General features: G+C 38.1%; 1 protein-coding gene across 1 annotated transcript in view; it reads right to left on the bottom strand.

The window, feature by feature from the left end:
* SLC38A11 (solute carrier family 38 member 11) overlaps positions 1–27695 on the bottom strand; it is a 63989-nt gene extending 36294 nt beyond the window's left edge. Inside the window, exons 1-7 of the mRNA XM_052635956.1 lie at positions 27657–27695; positions 26864–26981; positions 22639–22713; positions 15681–15815; positions 14648–14713; positions 13386–13492; positions 10905–10984 (exon numbers count right to left, since the gene is read on the bottom strand). Of these exons, the coding sequence (XP_052491916.1) occupies positions 10905–10984; positions 13386–13492; positions 14648–14713; positions 15681–15815; positions 22639–22713; positions 26864–26981; positions 27657–27695 (620 nt within the window). The remainder of the gene's footprint in view (positions 1–10904; positions 10985–13385; positions 13493–14647; positions 14714–15680; positions 15816–22638; positions 22714–26863; positions 26982–27656) is intronic.
* Between the last annotated feature and the right edge of the window lie 289 nt (positions 27696–27984).

Genomic DNA, 27984 nt, shown 5'->3' with positions numbered 1-27984 from the left:
AAAAATTGTTTTTTAAAGCTAAACTGAACACCCAACAAAACATGATTCAAAACAGAACCAAAAGCAAGTCTTGATTCTAGAAAAAAAATACAAGAAAAATCAGTTCAGTTCAGTTGCTCAGTCATGTCTGACTCTTTGCGATCCCATGAATCGCAGCACGCCAGGCCACCCTGTCCATCACCAACTCCCGGAGTTCACCCAAACTCATGTCCTTTGAGTCAGTGATGCCATCCAGCCATTTCATCTTCTGTTGTCCCCTTCTCCTCCTGCCCTCAATCCCTCCCAGCATCAGGGTCTTTTCCAATGAGTCAACTCTTCACATGAGGTGGCCAAAGGACTGGAGTTTCAGCTTCAGCATCAGTCCTTCCAATGAACACCCAGGACTGATCTCCTTTAGATTTCATGGCTGCAATCCCCATCTACAGTGATTTTGGAGCCCCCCAAAATAAAGTCTGACACTGTTTCCACTGTTTCCCCATCTATTTGCCATGAAGTGATGGGACCAGATGCCATGATCTTCGTTTTCTGAATGTTGAGCTTTAAGCCAACTTTTTCACTCTCTCTTTCACTTTCAACAGAAGGCTTTTTAGTTCCTCTTCACTTTCTGCCATAAGGGTGGTGTCCTCTGCATATCTGAGGTTATTGATATTTTTCCCGGCAATCTTGATTTCAGCTTGTGCTTCATCCAGCCCAGCATTTCTCATGATGTACTCTGCATAGAAGTTAAATAAGTAGGGTGACAATATACAGCCTTGACGTACTCCTTTTCCTATTTGGAACCAGTCTGTTGTTCCATGTCCAGTTCTAACTGTTGCTTCCTGACCTGCATACAGGTTTCTCAAGAGGCAGGTCAGGTGATCTGGTATTCCCATCTCTTGAAGAATTTTCCACAGTTTCTTGTGATCCACACAGTCAAAGGCTTTGGCATAGTCAATAAAGCAGAAATAGATGTTTTTCTGGAACTCTCTTGCTTTTTCGATGATCCAGCAAATGTTGGCAATTTTATCTCTGGTTCCTCTGCCTTTTCTAAAACCAGCTTGAACATCTGGAAGTTCATGGTTCACGTATTGCTGAAGCCTGGTTTGGAGAATTTTGAGCATTACTTTATTAGCATGTGAGTGGAGTGAAGTCGCTCAGTAGTGCCTGACTCTTTGCGACCCCATGGATAGTAGCCTGCACCAAGCTCCTCCGTCCATGGGATTTTCAAGGCAAGCGTACTAGAGTGGGTTGCCATTTCCTTCCCCAGGGAATCTTCCCAACCCAGGGGTTGAACCCATGTCTCTCACATTGTAGACAGATGCTTTACTGTCTGAGCCACCAGGGAAGTGAGATGAGTGCAATTGTGTGGTAGTTTGAGCATTCTTTGACATTGCATTTCTTTGGAATGAAAACTGACCTTTTCCAGTCCTGTGGCCACTGCTGAGTTTTCCAAATTTGCTGGCATATTGAGTGCAGCACTTTCACAGCATCATCTTTCAGGATTTGAAATAGCTCAACTGGAATTCCATCTCCTCCATTAGCTTTGTTCGTAGTGATGCTTTCTAAGGCCCATTTGACTTCACAGTCCAGGATGTCTGGCTCTAGGTGAATGATCACACCATCGTGATTGTCTTGGTCATGAAGATTTTTTGCACAGTTCTTCTGTGTATTCTTGCCACGTCTTCTTAATATCTTCTGCTTCTGTTAGGTCCATACCATTTCTGTCCTTTATCGAGCCCATCTTTGCATGAAATGTTCCTTTGGTATCTCTAATTTTTTTGAAGAGATCTCTAGTGTTTCCCATTCTGTTGTTTTCCTCTATTTCTTTGCACTGATCACTGAGGAAGGTTTTCTTATCTCTCCTTTCTATCCTTTGGAACTCTGCATCAGATGCTTGTATCTTTCCTTTTCTCCTTTGTTTTTCTCTTCTTTTCTTTTCACAGCTATTTATAAGGCCTCCTCAGACAGCCATTTTGTTTTTTTTTGCATTTCTTTTTCATGTGGATGGTCTTGACTTCTGTCTCCTGTACAATGTCACGAACCTCCGTCCATAGTTCATCTTCACATCATGGCAACATAATGAAGGCTTATTATAAAGTTCAGATTGTTTAAGGAGCAGTGCTTCTAGTGTTGTAACATATTTTAATACTAACAGAAATAGAGACTCACTTGTAGCAGTTTGTAAATACTTTTACAAGAATGACTGTTTATCTTAGTCTGAAAAATCCAGACAGATGTTAGAAAATTTTCAGAAGCCTTTTCTTTCTGTTTGCCATAGTGGGTAGTTTGGGGGTGGGGGGTAGATTCATTTTGCAAAATTATCTCTGTTTGGATTCTTGGATTCAAGCTTTGCACCCTATTTTAACAGACACACTTGTCCATATCTTTACAGCAGCTGAGGAATAATAAGGTAAAGCAGCAGACAGCAAGCCCTACCAAATACATCTCTAGTCTTCAAAGACTGGAGAGGCATGCTTCTGATCACCAGAACATCAGACCTCCAGTCAGGAGGGTGGGACGTCACATGTTGTACCTGCAAGAACCCTTTTCAGCTAAACACAGGCACCTTCCAAGTCATACAATCTCAGCAGAGCCTGCGTTTTTAAGAGAGCCTGACATATTAACCTCTTCAGCCAGGCACATCCGGGAAGTTAAGTGCTCTGGCTGGCACACAAACAAAGGCTCCATGTTTCCTGCCACACCACAAGCTATTAGTGACATAAGCAGTTCTGACCACTTCCCCAGCTCTGCATCAGCTGACAGCACTTTGCCATTTCCTCGCTCCCAAGCTTGCTTTTCTTCTGAGTCAGTCCTACAGACAGCTGCCGTCTGCATGAACACATACAACTGTTCAGGAACATTCTTCCCGGGTATCACTTGAAACATCAAAACTTTTTCTTTCGTTTTTAAATGCATGTGTTCAAGGTTTCCATTAAAATAAATGTAATTTCAGATGTGTGAGCTCCAGATTATGACATCTGACCTTTGAACAATGCAAAGCTTGAGGGCACTGACCCTCAGAACAATCAAAAATCCAGGTATAACTTATAGTTAGTTGATCCTCTCTATCTGAGTTCTGTATTCTTGGATTTGACCAATTGTGATCCTGTAGTATTATTTCCTACTGAAAGAACTTTGTATATAAATGGACCCAAGCAATTCAAACCTATGTTGTTCAAGGGTCAACTGTGTTTACCTCTGGGGTTCTACCTGGGGTTCTACATGGGTCATACCTCTCTTCACCTTATTGTTAGGTGCTGTCTCTATACAATCTTGTCTCTATACAATCTCCCTAAACTCCAGACTTGCATTTCCAAAACTTCTTCTTCCTTCCTCTCCACCCCAGCAGTTACTCAAAATTGAAATTAAAAAACAAACAAACAAAAAACTTCTGTGTTTCTCCAGACTTGTTTCCTTTTTTATCCTGGTTAACAGCTTAAAAGAAGCTGGGGTTTTTCTTCCAGGTTCCCATCGGCACCCTGCTCTTAATTCTGTCCATCTATTGAGGTTATCTTTTACGTGTTTATCCACCCCACCGCACCACCAATAAGTTATAAGAGACCTGCAGAAAGGGACTGGGCAATATTGATCTTCACATCCCCAGCACCTAGAAAAGTCACTGACCCGGTAAGCATTTAGTAAATGGTTACTGACTGAACAGACTCTTCCATTTTCCTCTCTTGGTAGTGAGTTCTGGACCATCTGCCATTCCAGTTGTCCAAATTGAAAACCTTGGCAATACCCTCCTCTTTTTCCTCCTCTTTTCTATCAGCCTTGCCTCTTATACTGTTCCAGATGCCTTTTGCCTGAATGCCTTTGCTATAGATAACCTCCTGTCAGGTCTTTATACCTGCATCTATCCTCACTTCTGCTGCAAGAGAAGTTCAGCATGGAGCCTTGCTCTGGTTACTGCCCTGCTGAAGAACTTTAACTGACCCATCATTAAAGAACAAATCCTACCTTCTCAGCACTACATGTAAAGCTTTCCTTCCATGTTCGTCTCTACGATCATTTTTTTGTTCACTCTAGCCAGACTTTCAGAATCACCAAATACACAAGCTGTACAGTGGCTGGGGCTGGGAGAACAGAGGTTAGTAGATCGGGAAAGTACCATACTTGGTAGTTTTTCAAAAGAGATGATATGGAGACATGACTATTGTTAAACCTATGATAAAATACAGGAAAAACATAAAATAAAGATAGTTTTTGAGAAAATTCTCGAGGGGCAACTTTATTTCATTTGATTGCTCCCCTAACCAATGGCAGTGTCCTTCCAATGTATCTCCTAATATTAGAACTTTATGTCACAAACCTAGAGGAGTGGGAGATGGGGGAGGTTCCTGAGCGAGTGAACATATGGGTACCTATGGATGATTCATGTTGCTGTATGGCAGAAACCAACATAACACTTTAAAGCAATTATGCTCTGATTAAAAATAAATAAATTAAAAAAAATTTTAGGTGATTATATACATCACACCTCTGGGCCGCACTCACTTCTGCCAGCATTAGCTTCCTACCCCTCCCTCCTCTCCTTTTCTGACCCAAGTAATTGTTTTAAAGGCAGATGATCACATACTGCCTTATCTTGACATATTTCCTGCCTGCCCAGGTTGGGCTAAGGGCACTTCCTGTTTCCATTGCACTGTATAATAATTCTATTAAATATTATATTAAGATTAAATGTCTGTTCTCCCCATCCACAAACTATAAATATCTGGGGTCAGGGACAGTGCTTTCTCATCTTTGTAGCCTCAATACCTAGAAGAGTGACTGGTATCAGTTACGATATTTAATAAATGCTTATTAAGTGAAAGAACAGGCTATTCTTTTTTTGCTCTCTGGTTGTTGATCTATACCAGAGACCAGTCTCGGTCCTAACTGGAAATAACACACAGGGGGCAAGCTTCACTAAATCAGCCATTTATAAAAAACAATTGACAGTGAATAGAATGAGTTCTTACTATTGACCAGCCTAGGCTGCTCCTCCAGCTCCACTGTGACAGGGACTAGACTCATCTTCTCTGAGAATATATAGCCTTGCAGCTGTCTTTTTTTCTATTTTCATGCAAACTCAAGTCAAACGATGGTTCTGTTTGTTGCTTCATGTTGGCATTTGGTCTGAGAACACTTAATACTAGTGCTCCAGAACTTGGAGTAAAATGGTATTTTAACAAACGAGTGAGCACATTTGACTACTATGGAAGTAGCCTTAGGAAAATTTTCTTGGCCAGAAAGTGTTTTCATATGAAATTTTTATTGTCCCAAGATCATTTTTATTATCCCATTACTTCCATCTTCTCCAGGGATCACTTTATATTATGAGTTCCAACTTTTCAAGATCTCCTGGGGATCTCTGGCTCCATCTTTTGGCTTGATCTACAGCATGTTCGATATCCCCTATGGTAAAAGATATTTTTCAGACGTCTTAATAACTTAAGCCACTGATTCGTCGGCAGATTTTCATACATTGAAGTTTTTAAAAGACAAAAGGTTTTGTTTTTTGACAAATTAACTTATATATTAATTTTCTCTAAGTTAGCTTCCACTTGTATCATTTGATTGAAACTCCTACCAGTAACCTCCTACCACTTAAAGTGAACATCTATAGTTTGCACTATGCAAAGGCTAATTTTCCTTAAGAAAAATATTTATTCATTTATCTGGCTGCCTTGAGTCTTAGTTGTGGCGTGTGGGATCTTTCATTGTGGCATGGACTCTAGTTACGCCGCATGAGCTTAGTTGCTCTGCAGCAGCATGTGGGATCTTAATTCCCCAGCCAGGGATCAAACCCACAGATTTTAAACCACTGGACCACCAGGGAAGTCCCAAGACTACTCTTCTCCTGGCATCATTGCCTTTATTTCCTTTGGGGTACCTTTTCCTCTACCCATAGCCTATGTGCTTTAGCTGAGCTGATCCTATCCTTAGTGTCAAGGGTAGATACGTAACATAAACATTAGCAACTCAATACAGGGCGTGATCATCATGGGTTCTCATTAGAACCAATCCACACTAATACTTGAAGTGAGGTTTGAGGTTAAAAAAAAAGAGAAAGCTCCTTTTCTTTTTATGGGATCGGACTTGAATAGATGTAGGCTAAGACTGCCATTGCCGTCTTGTCACAAGGAGGGGAAATTCTTGAGAAACTACAGCCAAAGTCGGAAACAAAGCTTAAAGATGAAAAAAGAAAAACTATGATTCTATTGATTGAGCTCCTAAATACAATGAAATATGACAATAGAAACAGCGTTGAACTTTATAGCTGTGTGAGGGGATAAATTCTCTTTTACTTCAACCAGTTCTATTGTTTTTCATTTGCAATAAAAAAGGCAATAATTGATGCATCATCAAAAAAATATCAGTGGTATTTGCCAGAACAAATCATTTCCTTTTCAAATATGCACTACACTTCTGTCTTTATGATTTTTTTCTGATCCTTCTTTAATCCCCCCTGTAATTCCTCTTACAATGGGGCTTTAATTGTGGAATTTCAGGGTTAGAATGAATAAGGGGTTAACAAAACTAAAGTGTTTTGAGAACCTTGGAAAGGACATATTTTATATTTTATATGCATAAATACCTATTAAAAGTATAGATAAGTTTTTAGGAAATTATGTTTGGAACACTGCACTATTGATTAAACTATTGTAAAAGAGATGTTTTATGAGGAGAAAATAGATGTAAATTTGGCCTGCATACTATTACTTCCATCCTGAATGTAAAGAATTGAATATTAGTGAGGCACAGAACGAAGGTTTCACAGTGATAATGCTTCTGATTGTAGTTTGGGGAAAAAAAAAAGGAAAACTGTGTTATTGCATTTTGATACTAGCACACTTTCTGGAAAGCAATTAAATTGCCTCGGCACCTCAGTTTTTAGAAAGCAAAAGGTTAGGAAATACAATAAAACTGAACATTATTTCCAAAAAGAACCAAAAGCCGTTGGACTGTGAGATATTTGAAATCATATCAAAAAGCAGAATTTATGGCCCTATGAGTTATGAGAAAGGAAATTGAATTGTGTGTTTTATTTTTAAAACACAACCACTAAAAAGGTGTTTCCATAGTAACAAGGTCAATAGCACTAGCCACTGCAGACCTTCCTCTTTTTCTGATAGCAGGTTTAAAGATCTTTTTCAAATACCACTTTAAAAGCCCTATGAAAAAGTACAGCATTTCTGATCATTCATCTGAACAAAAATGAGGAAAAACACACACAGAGTATTGAATTTCTCATGTTTTATGGATTATAGGCATTCTAGGCTGTCACATTTTCAGAAAGAAGCCTGCCTGACTAGCTACTATGCCAGCCCCTGAACACAGGGTTTGATTAGCCTGACTGTAAATCTGGACAAACAGAAGTTGTTTGCAGTAATATTTAAACAGAAATAAAAGGCAGCACAGTATTAAAAACACACTTCTTTAACATCTAAATATTGGAATAGTTAAGTAAATAATCCCTGTTATTAGGAAAATTTCAAAGACTCAGATAAAATATGGTATCAGCACTAGAGGAAGGTTAAAATATACAGGTCACATATTGTTTATAACAGAAATAAATAGCTCTTTGGCCATAAAAAAATCAATTCATTTAGTGCCACCAGGAAGTGTCTTCTCTTTCCTCTTTCCTTTCTATCAAGATACAATGCACATATGACAGTTATTTCATCATCTTATTTCTCCCACTAAACTGTGAGCCCCTCAGAGCAGGGAGATTTTCTTTTTGTGTTCACAACAGTATCTCACACATTGTGTATGTAGAAGAAAATGAAAAAAAAAAAAGTGAAGGATGAATCATGAAAAATAATGACACAACAATCACTAAAATAAATAACATAAAATCTCTGGTCTATTTTTAGAAAATAGTGTCAGTTAAAATGTGATTTTCATCTCTTCAACTTAAGAAGCTCTAGATATTCATTCACAGACTCACAATCATTAAGGAATAAACCCAATTGCGTGGCCCCTACATCAATTTCTTCGGAATCTCTGCAAGTGGGGGTCTGGCATCAGCATTTTTTAAAGCTACTCAAGTAATTCTAATATGAAGGAGAGTTGAACATCATTGTTTTAAAATGTTCTGCTGGGAGTCAACTAATGACATTTATTTACTTCCACCTTTTAGCTACTTTTTTTTCCCCATCAATATTGTCCTGTAGTACTCTATTTATCAGATCAAGAAAACCTTTTATTAAAACTTGATTTATTCTCTAGAATTCCTTTTCATGATAAAAGCTTCAATTAAAATAGCTGTCTTATACAATTTAACATTTTAACCAAAAATTATTATTGTATTCTGTTCGATATTGCTATTAGCCTTTTATGGCTCTGAACTCCGCTTTTGAAAACCAGAGCTGGGTACAGTACCAATATAATAAATGTTATGGGCTTCCCTGGTGGCTCAGTTGGTAACTAATCCACCTGCAGTGCAGGAAACTGCCTGCAAAGCATAAGATGTGAGTTTGATCCCTGGGCTGGGAAGATCCCCTGGAGGAGGAAACAACAGCCCACGCCAATATCCTTGCCTGGGAAATCCCATGGACAGAGGAGCTTGGCAGGCTACAATGCATGGGGTTGCAAAAGAGTTGGACACAACTTAGTGACTAAATAGCCACAACCACAAATAACAGATGCTAAGTATATCTAGTAGAATTTAATATGTGCTTTTGTGCTTTTATGCTTACATTTCCAAGGCCTGTAATTCCTTTTATACTCTTATCTATCTGGAAAATTCAGATTCCTCTTTCAAAACTCCCAGATCATATTTTTCTTTCTCTGGGAAGCTTTCCTTAATTCGGACTACTAAGGACTCTCCAGCATTGCCACTGCCCCTCATTCACGCTTCCGTTTTTCACTCCTAATACTGCACTGTCATTTCTTCTTCTTTTAAAATAAATCCCTTCTCCATAGTTGATCATGAACAACATGCAGTAAGCACAGCACAGCAAAACGGAAGCAACAGGCATTCAACAAGTGCTTACTAGATGAAAGAATATATGGCCACATTGAAGTGAACCAGGTATATTTCAAAAACACTATTGCTATGGACTGAATTGTGTTGCCCACAAAATCGTATGCTGAAGCCCTAACCTCTAGTGCGATGGTGTCTGAAGACGAGGGATTTAGGGAGACAATTAGGTTTAGAATTAGGGTCTTTATGAGAGGAGACACCAGAGAGCTTGCTGTCTCTCTCATGGTCTGCCATTGAGGACACAGCAGGAAGGCAAGCATCTGCAAGTCAGGGAGAACCCAACAAGCTGCCAGTTTCCAGAAATAGGGGAGAAAAAATATCTGCTATTCAAGTTACCCAGCCTATCGTATTTTGTTCTAGCAGCCCAAAGTGACTAATACAACTATGACCTGGGACTACGTTATTTGCTGCTGCTGCTGCTGCTAAGTCACTTCAGTCGTGTCCGGCTCTGTGCGACCCCATAGAAGGCAGCCCACCAGGCTCCCCCGTCCCTGGGATTCTTGAGGCAAGAACACTGGAGTGGGTTGCCATTTCCTTCTCCAATGCATAAAAGTGAAAAGTGAAGGTGAAGTCGCTCAGTCATGTCCGACTCATTGCGACCCCATGGACTGCAGCCTACCAGGCTCCTCAATCCCTGGGATTTTCCAGGCAAGAGTACTGGAGTGGGTTGCCGTTGCCTTCTCCTAAGTTATTTGAGGAGAAGATTAATATAAATATTATGGATATTTGTACTCTTCCTTTTTATTAAAATCCTTAAAAAATAAATGCTTTTTGTAAAGACCATATGAAATAAAGTTAGTTCAGAAATTTCACACTTTTTTCAAATAAATTTAAAGCATAATTTTCGGTATTTTCCTGGTAAATTAAAAAGCCTGACGTAAGCATATATAGTGGAAAATGAAGTGATTTTGCAGAACAACTATCAGTAGGAAAAAAATGTTACCTTGGGGATGTTGTTATCAATTATAGCTATTCACCAGCTTTTTTTCTTATTAGATAACATTAACTGAAGACCCAGCATGTTCCTTGTATTGTGTTAGACATTATGTCTTAAATTAATTTTGTCTTATTTAAGATAAAGAAAATATTTAAGGTCTCACAGCAACTCCATAATGTATTATTTACTAATTTATTCAACAAATATTTATTCTGCATTGTGGGAACCCAATTCTGTGTTTAAAGCCAATTTAGGCTAGTTTCATTCTAGCTTTCTCTTGGGACTACAGACATAAATTATCCAGTTCTCATCTGATAAATCTATTCTATAATCAAAGCATAAAAACTGTGTGGTTTAGATCAGTAGAACTTATACTTCAAATTTTACTGATAAGTAACATTTTTAAAATTTGGGGACCCAATGCCAAGTTGCCAACATTTTATTTAGCCAAATAATATAAAAAACCAAATATTACTACCAAGTATCACTGTCAGTTCACAAATGATAAAGCATTTAATACAAGAAAAGAACACAATCTGAGTAGAGAAAAAAGTGATTTTCAAGGTGACTATATTTCATTTAATAGAGAAAACATCCACTATATTCTTTATCATTCTCATTTCAGCCTAGACTGGTGAAAATTTTGTTAAGAACAGATTTAACTCTGGGATAGACAGGAATTTCTACCCTCTATCATCTTCCCTCCTTCTGCTATCTACCACTGCACTACCTTGTTCCTATTTCTCGCTATTCAAAAATCCCTTCCTTATTTTAATCTTTTGAGCAGGTTATTAAAATGATAAGTAAGTAAACATAGTTTAATCTCATCAGCCATGCAGGATCCAAGGGAAAATGTAGGTCTATTTTAATGTAATCGTTCTTGCATTTCATCAAATACTAAAGTTAAATGATGCTTCTGGTACTATCACAACTTTTCTGCATCTATAGTTTATCATCTGAAAGCCTAAATGATGGGTATAAGTCAAATATCAACCAATAAAGCAGGAAACTTACATGTGTGGGCCCAGTGAAACTACCCTTGCCACTACAATTCCAAGAATCAGAGTTGTTAAAACTGTAGAAATAAGAGAGATCTGCAAAAGAAAATGTAAAGATATAACATCAATTTAGAATAGAGACAATTCTATTGAAAATATTAGGTGATTTACTTTTTACTTGACTAAATTTATGTAGCTTTTAGGATATAATTCTTTAGTATTTTATTCTTACCAATTGTTAATAATCTTATCATTTTTATCAGATCACACTCTTAGTTTTTTCCCACAAATAAAGCAAGTACCAAATATGACTATTTCATAAAGTGAAGTGACGTTTTCACTTTTTGTCAGGTTTTTAGTGTTGACTTGTGCTTTTTTTCTATCTATAATTGCTTCTTGTTACTGTCTTTATCTTACCCTGGCCCTTCCTACACAACATCCCCCTACACCTACACGCTCACACATTTTGGGATGCTTCTGCTTCTTCCTTTCTGCTTTCCAGCTCTATGAGTCCATTTTTCCCATGCAGTTTCTCCCGTCGATGTGTCCCAGTGGCTCAGTGGTAAAGAACCCAGTTGCAATGCAGGAGACTCAGGAGACACGGGTTCAACTCACAGTAGTATCCTTGTTGGGAAAATCCCATGGACAGAAGAGCCTGGCAGGCTACAGTTTGTGGGGTCATAAAAGGTTGGACAAAGCTGCTTCCCTGGTGGCTCAGAGGTTAAAGCGTCTGCCTCTAATGCGGGAGATCTGGGTTCAATCCCTGGGTCAGGAAGATCCCCTGGAGAAGGAAATGGCAACCCACTCCAGTATTCTTGCCTGGAGAATCCCATGGATGGAGGAGCCTGGTGGGTTACAGTCCATGGGGTCACAAAGAGTCGGACACGACTGAGCGACTTCACTAACTGACTGACTAACTAACTAAAGAGTCAGACATGACTGAGCAGCAGCAGCTGCGCTTCCAGAGTCTTCTCTGCTACTTTCTCTCTCTTCTGTTAATATTTCAACAGGTCAAAATATAAACTGGCCTGTGTGTGTATGTGTTCTGTTCACTCATTACATTAAATTTGTGTTTCTACTCAATTTTTTATAATGAATAAACACATTTTAGCATTTTTTATCTGATAAGACAAATATAAAATTGCTTTTATTTCATTTGATTGTCATTAATCTTATTTCTTGGGTTGTTAAACTAGAGCAGGTTTTATTACGAGTCCTCTGATCCACTGAGATATTAAGAAAAAAATCCCAAGGTCAAACAGCAAGAAAGTGGCCGAAGGGGAATTCAGATACGCAGCCTGACTCCAGACAAGTGTTCCTAACCACTCTGCTTTGCATTGGGAGATCTATTTAGATACTTCAGTATGACATTTGTAAGGGATATTTCGGGACAAAATGTTCAAATGTTATCAGTATGATAGAATATTAGCTGTCTTCTCATAAATGCCTTGCCTTTTGCTCTCAGAAGAAAACATTTATGTCTATATTGAACATAAAAAATGGGAAATAGTTCATATATTTCAGATAATTCACCCAAAAAGTCCCTTTTAATACATTTTAATTTATTTCTGGATCCCTGTTATGTAAAGAAGACATCATGGGCAGAAAACTGGAATATCATCCCCACTCTCAGCTCTGCCTGGACGGAGGGGCTTCACCACTGTGTATACACACAAACATCACAGTGAAAAGTAAAATTAATCAACCGTTGGATTTTTCAAAACAGACTGAAAAAATATATGACTCATTCTTTAAAAAAATTTTTTTTCCTCAGAATGCTTGGCATAATGTAGATGCAGCGCCAATAACATTTTGGGTAAAATACAAACATTTTATGAGAGTGAGGGAGAAAAAGACAGCCAAATAAAGGCTAATGTATAGAGATAAGCATATGTGGTGAGTTGAATACTTATTTGATTGATTTTATTACAAATAAATCACCATTTTTCTTTAGCAATAAGAATCACAAATATTGGCCAGATTCTTAACCAATCAATATACTGATATTTAAATTCACTGGATAAAAAATGGGCAGAATAGACATTGTAATTAAAAAAAAAATTAAGCCATTTACAAAGCCGATTTACAACAAAAAAATTAACTGATTCATTCTTACTTCATTAAAGTTAATTTACTTTTAAATTGTCTAAACTATCTACAAAAAATGATAGATTTTTTTTTAGTAAATAGAGTTGGTTTAATATAGTTCTTTATATTTTCTAAAATTAAAGTGTTCTGTCTGATATCAGAATATCTGCCTTAAAAAATGAATAAGAAAGGGACCTATTCATTTCATATTCATCAAGCATTTAACTATCAGTTCTCCCAAATAAGATAAACTATCAAACAAAGTTTACTCTAATACAAGTATAAGCAAACTAAAAGAAACTAAAGATGAATATGGTAATTAAGAATTTGGTCATATAGGCAGTAGTTTTACAAAGTTAATGCAGGTAACATAATGCATCTCTTTGCTTATTTAAAACGTAAAAATTACCTTTCCAAGCTTCGCTATATCGCGATACAAGGACAAAGGCAGAGTAAAGACAACCGTGGAAAGCACAATAATGAAATGGCGACCAATAAGCAAGTTTTCAGGATCAACTGAAATACAATAATTATTATATTAGATATGAATAATACCAGTGACCCAAGTAGTCAAATATTTAATTATGAAAATGACAATTACTATAAAGTGATACATAAATGACAATTTTGAATAAGTTTCATAGAACCATGAAGCCTATTCATGGTTCTATGAAATAACAGCATCAAGGATCCACTTATAACTCACATGGTGTTACAGTAGTTTGCCTCCAACTCAGGTTTCCTGCTTCTGCCTTCCTTTGCCCCTTTAGAGAATATTTCCTACTGGAGATTACGTGGCTTAGAAGAAGAACTTTCAAAACAAAAAGACTCACAATCTCTAAATTACTCAAATAGCCATGATATGGTGAAAGGATGAATGGGGAGTGGAGCTTTGGCAAATTTTGAAAAGGTCTGCTAAAATGTTCACAGAGGCATTTTCATAATCAAGTCAAACACGAAACAATCCAAATGCCCCTCAACTGAATGACAGATAAACTGTTTATATCTATATAACAGAAAACTCCTCAGCAAAGAAAAAAAAAGGAGTACATCGCTAACAAACCCCCACACACATTTAATATGCTAAGTGGAAGAGGCCAGACCCCTAAAGGCTGGCTACTACAAGATGCCTTTTCGTTGGCATTCTGGGAAAAGCGAAAGCAGGACGAGAAGTCAGATCAGCAGTTTCCAACTGCTGGAGATGAGGGAACATTTGACAACAAAGGGGAATGAGGAAAATTTGGGGAGATAATGGACTTGTTCTATATTTTGATTGTGGCTGTGGTTGTATGACTGGATAATTTGTCAAAACTTACCGAACTATACATGAAAAAGGGTTAGTTTTACTACATTAAATTATACTGTAATACAAATAATGGGGACAAAGGTTAGCTTGCTTGTTTAAGAAATGGTGTAGCATAAATAGTTCATGAAAAAGTGATACACAGAGAGTTGGTGATATGTAGCATTTATGTAGCATAAATAATAATATTTAAATAGCTAAATTAGAACTAAATTATACATAAAAGTGGATTAATACTTTAGAATCAGATTGGATTGTAGATATCACTGGATATCTGAAGTCATCCAATTCCTCCACTTGCAAATATATACTTTCAAATTATTATGATTAATTATGAATAACTATATAAAATAAATATATTGACGTACCTCCAGGGATTCTTTGCAAAACTTTGCTCAAAGTATCTCCAGTTATTATGTTGTAACTTATCATAGCTAAAAACACAAAACAACAGTCACCAATAAATCATCATATATTTCACCTTGAATATTTTGAAAGTAAACAGTTATCACTTCTCTAATAGTGGCATAAGCTTACTTTCAAATATTTACTTTGATTACAAATATGTAAGACTTTAAAAATAACCAGACAGCAGATTTGTGGGAGAATATCAATTTGCATTACAAAGATTTTCACTTTGATTCTTTTCAGAACATCTTTAAATAATAGTGAGTTTTGGTAGGCATTTAAAATGCGATTTGTTGTGTTATTAAAGTTCAGTGTCCAAATACTCTTTAGGAACACATGTATTGCTCAAAGTGAGGAAAAATAACACAAAATTGTGACGACTTCAAAAGCAATATTTTGGGGAAATATTCTTAGCCTTCTGTAGAGACATAAGGAACTTGTGGTTTGAATAACAGCTTCTGTTATTAATTTTTAAAATGAAATCAATTCAGCCATTGGTGAATGTTAACACATTACTTATTTTAGAAGTATTGGGTGCAAACTTAAAGTAGCATGTTGGCCTTGGACATGACTTCCACAAATCCTTAGTTTTTCAAAAAAATTTTAGCTTAGAAGAAATCTATTATTTCTCTCATTTACTTTTATTCCCAGATCATTCTACAGGGTTGGTCAAAAAAGTTTGTTTGGGTTTTTCTATAACAGCTTATGGAAAAATCCAAATGAATTTTTTGGTCAACTTAATATTCTTCACCAAACTACGGAATTACAAGCATTAATCCAGTGAAAATCAATCTTACTTTATTTTAATGAAATAATTAGAAAACAGACCAAAAGGAACAGAAAACAATGGAAAAATAGCTAAAAACCCAGTGTGGAAAATAGTTCAACTATTAATATTCTTTAGTGACTAACAACTATTAAAATTATTTTATTCAGAAATGGTTGTGTATTTATGAAAGTAATTATAATATTCATGTTCATATTCATCCTTACCAATGAAAGGATACAAAAATTGTAGAACAGAGAGTAAGAGATATCCTGGAAAGCCAAAAGTTCTATTGACCAAAGACTGGTAAGTGTCTGTTCCAGAAAGGGCAGCCCCTTTTATCAACAGAATGAGGGAAAAATCTGTGGCAAAAATAACCATTAAAAAAATGTCAGATTAGTTTTTTAAAAAATATTTTGACTTAAAGAAAAACACAAGCTTCAAAGAAGAGTTCAGTGCTAAAGTAAATTACCATGGCGAGGCTTACTTTATTTTCATAAAACATTATCTTTCATGAAGCTGTACTGCTTCCAGTTATATATTTTTTAATCAAGATGCAAACAGACTTAACATATCCATGCAATGAAGTTAAAGCTTCAGTTTTCTATTTCACTTTCCTAACATAACCAATGCAACAACTATTAATAGGATGTGGCTCAAATGTTCAAGCAACAGAAGTTAGATTATCCAATATTTCACAGGCATTCAACATGTGAAGACTGAGAATAAAACGTGCTGTTAAACATTCAGAAAAAAAATAGAATGAGGAGAATCAGATAATTTGTTTCATAACAGAGTACAATTAATATCTTTGTTTTATAATCATTATGGTTAACAGGCTGCTGCTGCTGCTGCTAAGTTGCTTCAGTCGTGTCCAACTCTATGCGACCCTATAGACGGCAGCCCACCAGGCTCCCCCGTCCCTGGGATTCTCCAGGCAAGAACACTGGAGTGGGTTGCCATTTCCTTCTCCAATGCATGAAAGTGAAAAGTGAAAGTGAAGTTGCTCAGTCGTGTCCAACTCTTCGCGAACCCATGGACTGCAGCCCACCAGGCTCCTCCGTCCATGGGATTTTCCAGGCAAGAGTACTGGAGTGGGGTGCCATCACCTTCCCCGGGTTAACAGGCTACTCTAAGAATTTTTTTGAAATTTACTGTTTAGAGATTTAAGTTCCAATTTTAGAGTTGAAATTGAAGATACAAATATACAGAAAAATGTATAATGAAAACTTAGTCTCTCTCTCATTTAACTCAATGCTTTTTGAGCATTGAATAATACTGCAGCTCTACTAGATACACAATTGTGCAGAAGGTATGATTCTTACTTTTTAGTGTAAGAAAATTACAGTAAGCAAAAGAAATTCTTACTTTTAGTCTTGCTCATGTTTCTATTACAAGTGACTTTTTTTGTCTTTTACGTTATTCAGAAATGTATTAGCGTACAAAGAAGAAAATACAAATCACCGCAACATCATTTCCACCGTGATTCTCTCAGGTCTTTGAAATTTCTTTTAACAAGTTCATCAATGAGCTCCAAGTTGATAAATCCAGTAGAAACCTCTTAATTGTATTTGCCTTTTCAGTAGCATTTTCCTTTCTGACACCAGTTTCTCTTGGATTTCCTCCTACCTTTTGAGCCATTTATACTTAGTTTTTTCACCAGTTTCTTTAACTCTTCCAAATCCTGGATTCTGGGATTTTTTTCCCTCACTCTTCCAGATGTCTTACTGTGATCTTATTCATGGCCATGGCTTCAATTTTCACACAGATGTTAGGAACTCCTGAATTTGTATCTCCAGTCAGAACTTACCCAAACCTCCAGATTGCTGTGTCTAGCTGTCTAGTAAATATTTCACCTTGAAGATCTTGTAGGCATCTTGATTTAGGTGTCCAAATTCTAATTTACATATTTGTTCTGGAGCCTGCTTCTGCATTCATATTTCTCCAAACTGTGAACAGTATCAAGAGAAACTTGAGAGTCACACTATATTTCCCATTATCCACCACCTTCTATTTTCCTTTGGCCCCTAAATCCATTAACTACCGCATCATAAATTATTCAGCTCTATCTCCTGTCTGATCTCTAACCTGCTTGAAGGGTTTACCCCTCTATTACTTCTTGCCTGGATTACTGCAAAAACTCCTACTAGTTCTCTCATTCCCCATCCTCTCCTTACCAGTACTTTCCAGACATTTTCTCTCTCACCAGATGAATACGACCATAGCATAAATATGACCATGTCTTCTGCTTAAAATCCTCCAGGAAAATCCTCTAATGGTTTTGAATAAAAATCAACTCTTTTCATAATTTTTCTCAGAAAAAATGTTTATTAGCTGTGGGATCTTGAATGAAAGTCTGAGTCTCATCTGAAAAGTAAGGCAATACCTTAACCTTGAAGAGTCTATGAGGATGATGAGATGATGTTCAAATGCCTACCACGATGCCTGGCATGCTACAGATGCTAAAGGAATGAAAACTTGTGCTATTTTTAGTTATTTTCTATAGGCTGCATATGATGTCAGAAAAAGCATTGCATTTGGAAACTGATGAGAATGACGGTAATGATGATAACCACAAAAACACTAGCAAATACTTAACACTTTCTGTGGGTAAGCCTTTTCCTAAATGCTTTATATTTATTGACATGTTTCAGTTCAGTTCAGTTCATTTCAGTCGCTCAGTCGTGTCTGACTCTTTGTGACCCTATGAATCGCAGCACTCCAGGCCTCCCTGTCCATCACCAGCTCCCGGAGTTCACTCAGACTTGTGTCCATTGAGTCAGTGATGTCATCCAGCCATCTCATCCTCTGTCATCCCCTTCTCCTCCTGCCCCCAATCCTTCCCAGCATCAGGGTCTTTTCCAATGAGTCAACTCTTCGCATGAGGTGGCCAAAGTACTGGAGTTTCAGCTTTAGCATCATTTCTTCCAAAGAAATTCCAGGGTCGATCTCCTTCAGAATGGACTGGTTGGATCGCCTTGCAGTCCAAGGGACTCTCAAGAGTCTTCTCCAACACAACAGTTCAAAAGCATCAATTCTTCAGCGCTCAAACCATCACTAAAACCCTACGTAGGTGCTATTACAATCCTCCATTTGACAGATAAGAAAAGTGAGGCACAGAAGTTTAAGCAAACTGCTAAACGTCACAGGGCTCATAAGGAAGAGACAGGACTCAGACCCTGGTAGTCTAGCCCCAGAATCCATATATGCGTTTAACCAAAATCTCAACTCTGTTGCCAGTAACTGCTGCTGCTGCTAAGTCGCCTCAGTTGTGTCCGACTCTGTGCGACCCCATAGACAGCAGCCCACCAGGCTCCCCCGTTCCTGGGATTCTCCAGGCAAGAACACGGGAGTGGGTTGCCATTTCCTTTTTCAGTGCATGAAAGTGAAAAGTGAAAGTGAAGTCGCTCAGTCGTGTCCGACCCTCAGCGACCTATGGACTGCAGCCTACCAGGCTCCTCCATCCATGGGATTTTCCAGGCAAGAGTACCGGAGAGGGGTGTCATTGCCTTCTCCGCCAGTAACTACTGACCTTAGGCAAATCATTTTAACCTGCCAAAGTCTCAATTTCCACCTTCATAAAAAGTAAAACATGCATACCTACTCCATGGAGTCAGAAAGATTAACTATAGTGGCTGCAGTCAGGCCAGTCATCAGGAAATGGTAATGATTATCATTACAAGGGAGCCTTCATAAATGCCTCTGCAGACCTCTCTAACTTTGTATATTCCCTCTTACCAATATCAACCCTATACTTTAGCCAGACAGAATGACTTACACGTTCTCTTTTGCATTTCCACATTTCTATCAGCTTAGAGCATCCTTTTATTTTCTTTGCTCACTCTCATTTTTTCAAAAATAGTCAGTGAAGGGGTCTTTTCCTCCCCAAAACATGCCTGCTCCTTTGAGGCTAGGTTAAATGCCAGAATCCTTATTGTCATGCACATATTTATATTATGGTATTTTTTTATGAAGGTCACAACTATGTGCTTCTTTTTCTGCCTAACATACTACATTGTGAGCTTCATGTGGCAGGAAAAATGTTCTTTATTGCTATAATGGCAGCAGTGTTAGTAAAACTCTATTGAATGAATCAATGATCAGCAAAGCAAGATTGCTAGATGTCTACGTATCTGATAGAAATTTAATATGATAAAGTAACCTAATAAACAAATTTTAAAATATTCTACAAGCACAAATGACATAGTAATTCATCCTATATCCTTTGTTTAACAGTAGAAAAACCGTCACATATGAGTTGAGTAGTGTCCTGAAGGATAAACAGGCTTTTACCAGGTAGAGAAGAAAAAATAATGTCAAGCAGGGGTACTATCCATAGGTAGTCAGTTCGGCATAGTCTATATGTGGGTAATGGAATCATACAGAATGGCTAAGATCCAAGTCCCACACAAGGCAGTGGCAGTGACAGGGTGAAAGAGAGGTCAGATTAGTAGGGGTTGAGACTAAAAGTGCAGACTGTGCTGAACCACAAAAGAATTTAAATGAATTTTTTTTTCCTATGGTCATCACAAAGTTTTGGAACATTTTGACTTGGGAAATAACACATCAGGCTGAGGTTTTATGAAGATAACTCTTGTAATACGAAGGAGAGACTAGAAAGTTAAGGATATAGGCTAAAGGCAGGAAAATTAAACAGCAACTTACTGGCCAAGGAAGAGAATCAGTGAGGACTGGTAATAGGAGGTAACCAATTTCACAGATGCTGTGAAGTTTTGATGAAGAACTGTGTGGTTGGAATGAGACTGCTAAATTTTACAAAGGTCAAAATGTATTGCTTAAAAGTAACAATTTGCTAAGAATTTAGTCAATAATAGATGCTTTCATTTACATGTAAAATACAGGCTATAAATAAATCTCTCAAAAGTTTTAGGAATCTCAAATATCAATCATCATAACATTTCCTTTCATTATAACATTTTGATCTTGCTTTAAGTATATTATATGCAAATCACAGATAAACCATGAATGAATCTATGTTATTCAACAGGTGAATTTTCTTTTACATCGTTCCATAGGCTTAGACAATAAAAATTATTTAACTGTAATCAACAAATATGAGAACCTTAAAGCAAATTAAAAATCATTTGCTGTAAATATTTACAATTCTTTCTTTTTCCCCAACATTTCACAAACATGAAAACAGAGCTTAGTAACACCATTTGTTGAACTGGACATATCTCATTAAAAAGACAAAGGCCTTAAAAAGACAAAAGAATAACTGTAGAGACAAACAATTATATAATTACAGCATCAATTTAAAGAATAACTCAATATTATAACCCTATTTGTAGATTTTGCTCTTAAAATCCTAATTAAGAAACAAAAAAGAATCATAGTCTATAATTTTTTTTTTTGCTTCTGCATAGTCATCCTTTATTTATCAAAACTATGCAAGGATTTTCATCATGCAACTAAATTAATAAGAGTAACTAATTTCCACTGATTAGTAATTTTGTAATATATGACTTGGGAAAGGCCTGCTCCTAGACACTGCTGTAGGTTTATATACAGCATCAGTTGAAAAACATTCACATAATGATCTGCGTATGTATAATGTGACTTTGCTTTAAGGAACTATTCATTCTCCTCAAGTGTTGGTTGAGATTTTAGGTGATATATATTTAATTTTTTTTCTACCTTCTGGTTTACGATGTGTGCAAATGTTCACAGTGCACTTAAATAAGCCATGGTTATTATGCCTGGGAGGAAATTAATTATTTGTTCATACTGATTGACTGGGAAACAAGAAATTAAAAACAATAAAGGTAAATCCTTAAATGGGATTTTTTTAGTGTGCTAAATGTTCTCTTGAATAAAATAAAAATTAAACACCAGCAACTCCGAATAAGCACCAAGTTACAGATTTCCTATTACTTAAGCTACAAATTAAGAGCTGTAGAAGCTAAAAGCAGCTTAGGTTTGGGGGGTTGGGGGTAATGAGAAGACAGCAGGGAGGAAGGAGTGTAGGCTCTGAGGCAATCTTCACTTTATTTCTCAGCCTCAGGAAAGATGGCTGAGTTACAGGTTGGTTTTGGAAGACTGAGATTTTATAGGGGATGGCATCTTAGAGTCTCCAGAAGTAGAGCTAACACAGAGACTCTTGGGCATGGGATTTAAAGGAGAACTCTCAGGAGGTGGAGAGTGAAAAGATAAGCCAGGGGCATAGCTCAAAAGGACAATGTCTTGGTGGAGACCGGAGGCAGCCCAGCCCGGCGGGGGTGGTGCTCTGCAGCTCCAACTGTGCCACACATGGGTCCCTCCTGGGGGCAAGGAGGCCAGCTTTGGGGTTTCTAGCAGTCATTTGGGGAAATGATGGCTGGGATTCATAGCCTCATAGGAAGATGACTCTCTTGAGGCCCGGGTTGCCACTCCACCGAAGGGGACCATTGAGGTGTTTCGCATCACCTGGTAAAAGGCAGCTTGGTGATCACACATAGCAGCCCACAGCAGCCACCAGTGCAGAGGTGGGGAGGACGGTCTGTGTCACAGAGATCCTAAGGCAGAGGAAAGCCTTTGTATTTGTCATGAGGGGTACTGGGGGGACGACAGGGCAGGGATGCGAACACAGTAAGATAAGATGACTAGTTGTAAAGCCTGTACTTAGATGGGGAAGTGCCCAAACATAGGTGTAAATGAACTTATTACATGAAAAGTGGGAAGCGGGACAAAAGGGATACAGAAGTGCCTTACTGCTGCCTCTGAAGACTGGCAGGGGGGGTGGTGGTGGTGTGGGAACCCCCACTGGCTGAGAACCTGGGCTCTTGGTGCCATCTTCATGAACAGAGCTTGAAGAGGTTGTTCATTCATGTGCACCTGTCCATGTTTTTTGTGGGAAAGGAATTGCTGACATCTATATTTTCAGAGTACAGTCTCAGCCTTAATCAGTCTTTAAAATGACTCCTCCACCTACCACTATTGGCAGAAAGTGAAAACGGCACATGAAAAGGATTTAGGCCTGGTAATATATAACACTCTTCTAATCTGCTCAGAGGATTAGCAAGAAAAGTAAATCTCCTCAGTCATAAACGTCTAAATTCTTTCGGATTCTTTGATGTACTTTTTAGTTAGGAAATTCAGTTACAGGGGATGTATCTGTGTGTTTGTATAAAACAATCATTGCATAATTTAAGTTGCAGGAATAAATAATTATATAGAATTTTTTACCTGTAACATATGAAACCCAGAATAAAAGCAATATTCCCAGAGGAAAGCCAGCTTGCTTCATTGAATAAGGCAATCCTGGAAAAAAAAAAATGTGCCACCCATCACATTAATAAAACATGCAAATAGAGAGGTTTTCCCCCAATTACTGTATACAATAGGTTAAGAATATTAACATATTTATATGAGATAGCTGTAAACAGTGCATCTGAATACTAAAATTAAATGTTAGCATTATAATAGTAACTGCAGCATAAAATGTTGTAAATTAAGGACATGTCACTAGAGTGAGTTTATGAGGTAGAAAAATACGATAAGAAAGCATCACATGAAAAACAGATGCCAATTCACACAAATAATGTTCATTTCAGGGTTTTACCAGAATCCGCATGCAATGTGGGAGACCTGGCTTCAGTCCCTGTGTTAGGAAGATCCCTTGGAGAAGGGAAAGGCTACCCACTCCTGTATTCTGGCCTGGAGAATTCCAGGGACTGTATAGTCCATGGGGTCACAAAGAGTCAGACAAGACTGAGCAACTTTCACTCTCAGGGTGCGGGGACACCTGACCTAGAATATGTGGAGAGTAATGACCCAGAGCTCTCCTTACAGGCTGGCTGGGAAAACAGAGACAATGATGAGTCTAGAAGGTTTGGGGGACTTCTCCAACAGTCCAGTGGTTAAGACTTCACTTTTCAATGCAGAGAGTGTGGGTTTGATCCCTGGGGGTCAAACCAAGGATACTTCCCAGCCAAAACACCAAAACATAAAACAAAAACAATATTGTATCCCTATCAAGCTACCAGCGGTATTTTTCACAGAGCTAGAACAAATAATTTCACAATTTGTATGGAAATACAAAAAACCTCGAATAGCCAAAGCAATCTTGAGAAAGAAGAATGGACCTGGAGGAATCAACCTGCCTGACTTCAGGCTCCACTACAAAGCCACAGTCATCAAGACAGTATGGTATTGGCACAAAGACAGAAACATAGATCAATGGAACAAAATAGAAAGCCCAGAGATAAATCCACACACTTATGGACACCTTATCTTCGACAAAGGAGGCAAGAATATACAATGGATTAAAGACAATCTCTTTAACAAGTGGTGCTGGAAAAACTGGTCAACCACTTCTAAAAGAATGAAACTAGATCACTTTCTAACACCATACACAAAAATAAACTCAAAATGGATTAAAGATCTAAATGTAAGACCAGAAGCTATAAAACTCCTAGAGGAGAACATAGGCAAAACACTCTCCGACATAAATCACAGCAGGATCCTCTATGACCCACCTCCCAGAATACTGGAAATAAAAGCAAAAATAAACAAATGGGATCTAATTGAAATTAAAAGCTTCTGCACAACAAAGGAAACTATAAGCAAGGTGAAAAGACAGCCTTCTGAATGGGAGAAAATAATAGCAAATGAAGCAACTGACAAACAACTAATCTCAAAAATATACAAGCAACTCCTGCAGCTCAATTCCAGAAAAATAAATGACCCAATCAAAAAATGGGACAAAGAACTAAATAGACATTTCTCCAAAGAAGACATACGGATGGCTAACAAACACATGAAAAGATGCTCAACATCACTCATTATCAGAGAAATGCAAATCAAAACCACAATGAGGTACCATTTCACACCAGTCAGAATGGCTGCGATCCAAAAGTCTATAAGCAATAAATGCTGGAGAGGGTGTGGAGAAAAGGGAACCCTCTTACACTGTTGGTAGGAAAGCAAACTAGTACAGCCACTATGGAGAACAGTGTGGAGATTCCTTAAAAAACTGCAAATAGAACTGCCTTATGACCCAGCAATCCCACTGCTGGGCACACACACTGAGGAAACCAGAATTGAAAGAGACACGTGCACCCCAACGTTCATCGCAGCACTGTTTATAATAGCCAGGACATGGAAACAACCTAGATGTCCATCAGCAGATGAATGGATAAGAAAGCGGTGGTACATATACACAATGGAGTATTACTCAGCCATTAAAAAGAATACATTTGAATCCGTTCTAATGAGGTGGATGAAAGTGGAGCCTATTATACAGAGTGAAGTAAGCCACAAAGAAAAACACCAATACAGATACTAACGCATATATATGGAATTTAGAAAGATGGTAATGATAACCCTCTATGCGAGATAGCAAAAGAGACACAGATGTTTAGAATGGACTTTTGGACTCTGTGGGAGAGGGAGAGGGTGGGATGATTTGGGAGAATGGCATTGAAACATGTATACTATCATGTAAGAAACGAATCGCCAGTCTATGTTCAATACAGGATACAGGATGCTTGGGGCTGGTGCACGGGGATGATCCAGAGAGATGATATAGGGTGGGAGGTGGGAGGGGGGTTCAGGATTGGGAACTCATGTACACCCGTGGCTGATTCATGACAATGTATGGCAAAACCAATACAGTATTGTAAAGCAAAATAAAGTAAAAATAAAAATTAAAAAAAAAACCCAATATTGTAACAAATTCAATAAAAAACTTTAAAAATGGTCCACACCAAAAAAAAAAAAAATCTTAGAAAATAAAAAAGAATAGAAAGGTTATGAGATTCGAGGAAAGACTACCTCTGGGGTCAAGACGGGCAACACTGTAGGAAAAGGAGAGGAAAATAAGAAGGCAAAGGTATTTTTTATAAAGCTGAAGTGAGTATATAACATTATTTATTATGAACTTTTTTGGGGGGGAAAATGGGCAATTTTAGATTGTGTACAATGAAACATTTAAAATAAAATGTAAATAAACTATTTCTACCCAGGATGCTTTATTCCCTGAAAACCTTCCCCTTTAAAAAATTTGCTGAGCCTAATTAAGAGGTACTTGTCAAGGTTGCTGACATGGATCAGCTTAAAGTATTCATATTAGGAATTAACTCCGGGATTCTGCCTACACCTCTAGGGCACATGGAGGCAGAATTTCAAACAAATCTTTGCCCCTACTTGCTATTACTTTCAGAGAAGGCAATGGCAACCCACTCCAGTACTCTTGCCTGGAAAATCCCATGGACGAAGGAGCCTGGTAGGCTGCAGTCCATGGGGTCGCTAAGAGTCGGGCACGACTGAGCGACTTCACTTTCACTTTTCACTTTCACGCATTGGAAAAGGAAAGGGCAATCCACTCCAGTGTTCTTGCCTGGAGAATCCCAGGGACAGAGGAGCCTAGTGGGCTGCTGTCTATGGGGTCGCACAGAGTCGGACATGACTGAAGTGACTTAGCAGCAGCAGCAGCAGCAGTTATTACTTTGCGTCAGTTCCTACATTTTATCTACCATATGAAAAAAATTGCCTATATATGGAAAATAAAATCAAGAAACACATCAGTCTGAGAAAGTCAAGAGAAGTAACTCAATCCAGATGACTCTGACTAAAACGTCAAAACTTTATAGGGAAAAAGTAATAGTCTCAAGGAGCATCTGCAGGATTTTGATTTGTCTCAGCTTTTCCTTAAATTGGATGTTTTCAAATAACAAAAAGAATAAGAAGCACTGAAAAAAAAAATAGCTGCCTTTATTATTATAATGCAACGCACTTAATTTTGCCAGAAATTTACCCCTGGCTTCAGACTGGGAAAATATGAGCAGCTCATTTCTTTCAATTCTGATTACTTGGCTCCTTTGTTTTAATAATCCATTTAAAAACAATTTCTATTTACTGATTACAGTTAAAATTAATATATCATAATAAGTTTGGACTTTAAATTTTAATACTATATAAGTGGGTAAGGAAATATTACATGGATTTGATTTTTCACAAAATTGCTATGTTTTCACATTAAAGTTTTGTATCTGCAATATATCCAAATAGCTGGAGGTTTTACACCTCCAAAAGGTTATAGAAAGATGATTCAAGTAACAGTAGATAGTCCCGAAACAGGGGAAAAGGTAAACTTGGTAACATTATCAACTCACATACAGCCCATGAAAAAAATTTTTTAGTTATCTTACATCTGCAGCTTCACCTTAATCTACCACACACGGAGGATACTCTCAAGTGTAGAAAGAGTGTGTGAATCACCACCCTATCTTTCGTATAAGAGACTGATGGTGTGTACACTGGAAAACAGGAAGGCTTTTATGAAAAAAAATTACCAATTTTATAATTTAAATTTTTTTCCTTTAAAAGTAGTCTATGAATACTAGCAACATAATAAATGTCTTAAATTTGGCCTTTTCATTGAAAAATTAAAAAAAAGTCAAACACTTACCTATTATACCAGACCCTATAATTGAGTTGACAACATTAAAAATGGCAGCAGACTGACGACAAGTTTTCCCTTTGTGCTTATGTTCAGAAACCAGGGTTTCTCTGTCATCTTGATGGCTCTATTTCAGTATATAAAAATGCGATTAAATAAAGACTTAGATCAAAAATTTTGAAAATTTTAAGATAAATACGCAATGTACGAGACTAACACGGTATTAGTAATAATAACAAGTAATGTCAATAATGGTAAGAAGATGAAGATAATAATAAAAAGTAACAATAATATTTAGTAATTCAGAGCTTCTGAACACATTCCATCCTAAAATGTGCGAATTACAGCTGTGCCAAGTTTGTGGACTGCTGCCTGAACTTCTAGAGTACAGGATCTCCCAGGGAGCAAATGATGTGATTTTGTGTGTGTGTGTGAAATGAAAGGGGTTATATTGAAAAGTGCCTGACCCCCTCCCCGCCTCCCTCCCCGAAAAAAAAGATCAAGACAATTTTTTTTCTCCTGGAGAACCTTGTTGTTCAGTCGCTGTCGTGTCTGACTCTGCCATCCGTGGACAGCAGCACGCCAGGCTTCCCTGCCCTCCACTATCTCCCGGAGTTTGCTCAAACTTACGTCCACTGAGTAGGTGATGTTATCTAATCATCTCATCCTCCGCTGCTCCCTTCTCTTCCTGCCCTCAATCTTGGTGCTAAATCAAGACCCCAGGTGAAGGCAGCTGAACTCCTGCAGGTGAAGGAAACGTGAACGGTCCTGCCTTCAGAACCTGTCCCATCCCCAGCTTTACCTGCGGCGGGATGACGGGCCTCCGCCCCGCGTAGCCCATGGCTGCACCCGGGTCTTCGGCAGGTGGAAGGTTCGCGGGCGCGGGTCCTCGACTCCTCCGCGACCTCCGAGCCCGGCGTCTGCGCGCCGGGAGCGAGTCGGCTGGAGGCTCTGCCGAAGCGATTCGCCCCTCCTCCCGCGGGCTACCGCTCCAACTCGGCCGCTGCAGTCGAGGCGCTTTCCCCTCCGGGTTTGCCCAGACAAACGCACCTTCCTGCTGAGGCGGAGATGCCACAGGGAGTTTTTTGAGACAGGGTAGCCCTCTCTTCCCGTATTTCGCCCCTCCCCCC

The sequence above is a fragment of the Budorcas taxicolor genome, chromosome 2, assembly GCF_023091745.1.
Source record: "Budorcas taxicolor isolate Tak-1 chromosome 2, Takin1.1, whole genome shotgun sequence".
Classification (NCBI taxonomy): Eukaryota; Metazoa; Chordata; class Mammalia; order Artiodactyla; family Bovidae; genus Budorcas; species Budorcas taxicolor.
This window is presented reverse-complemented; position numbering and strand designations above follow the sequence as displayed.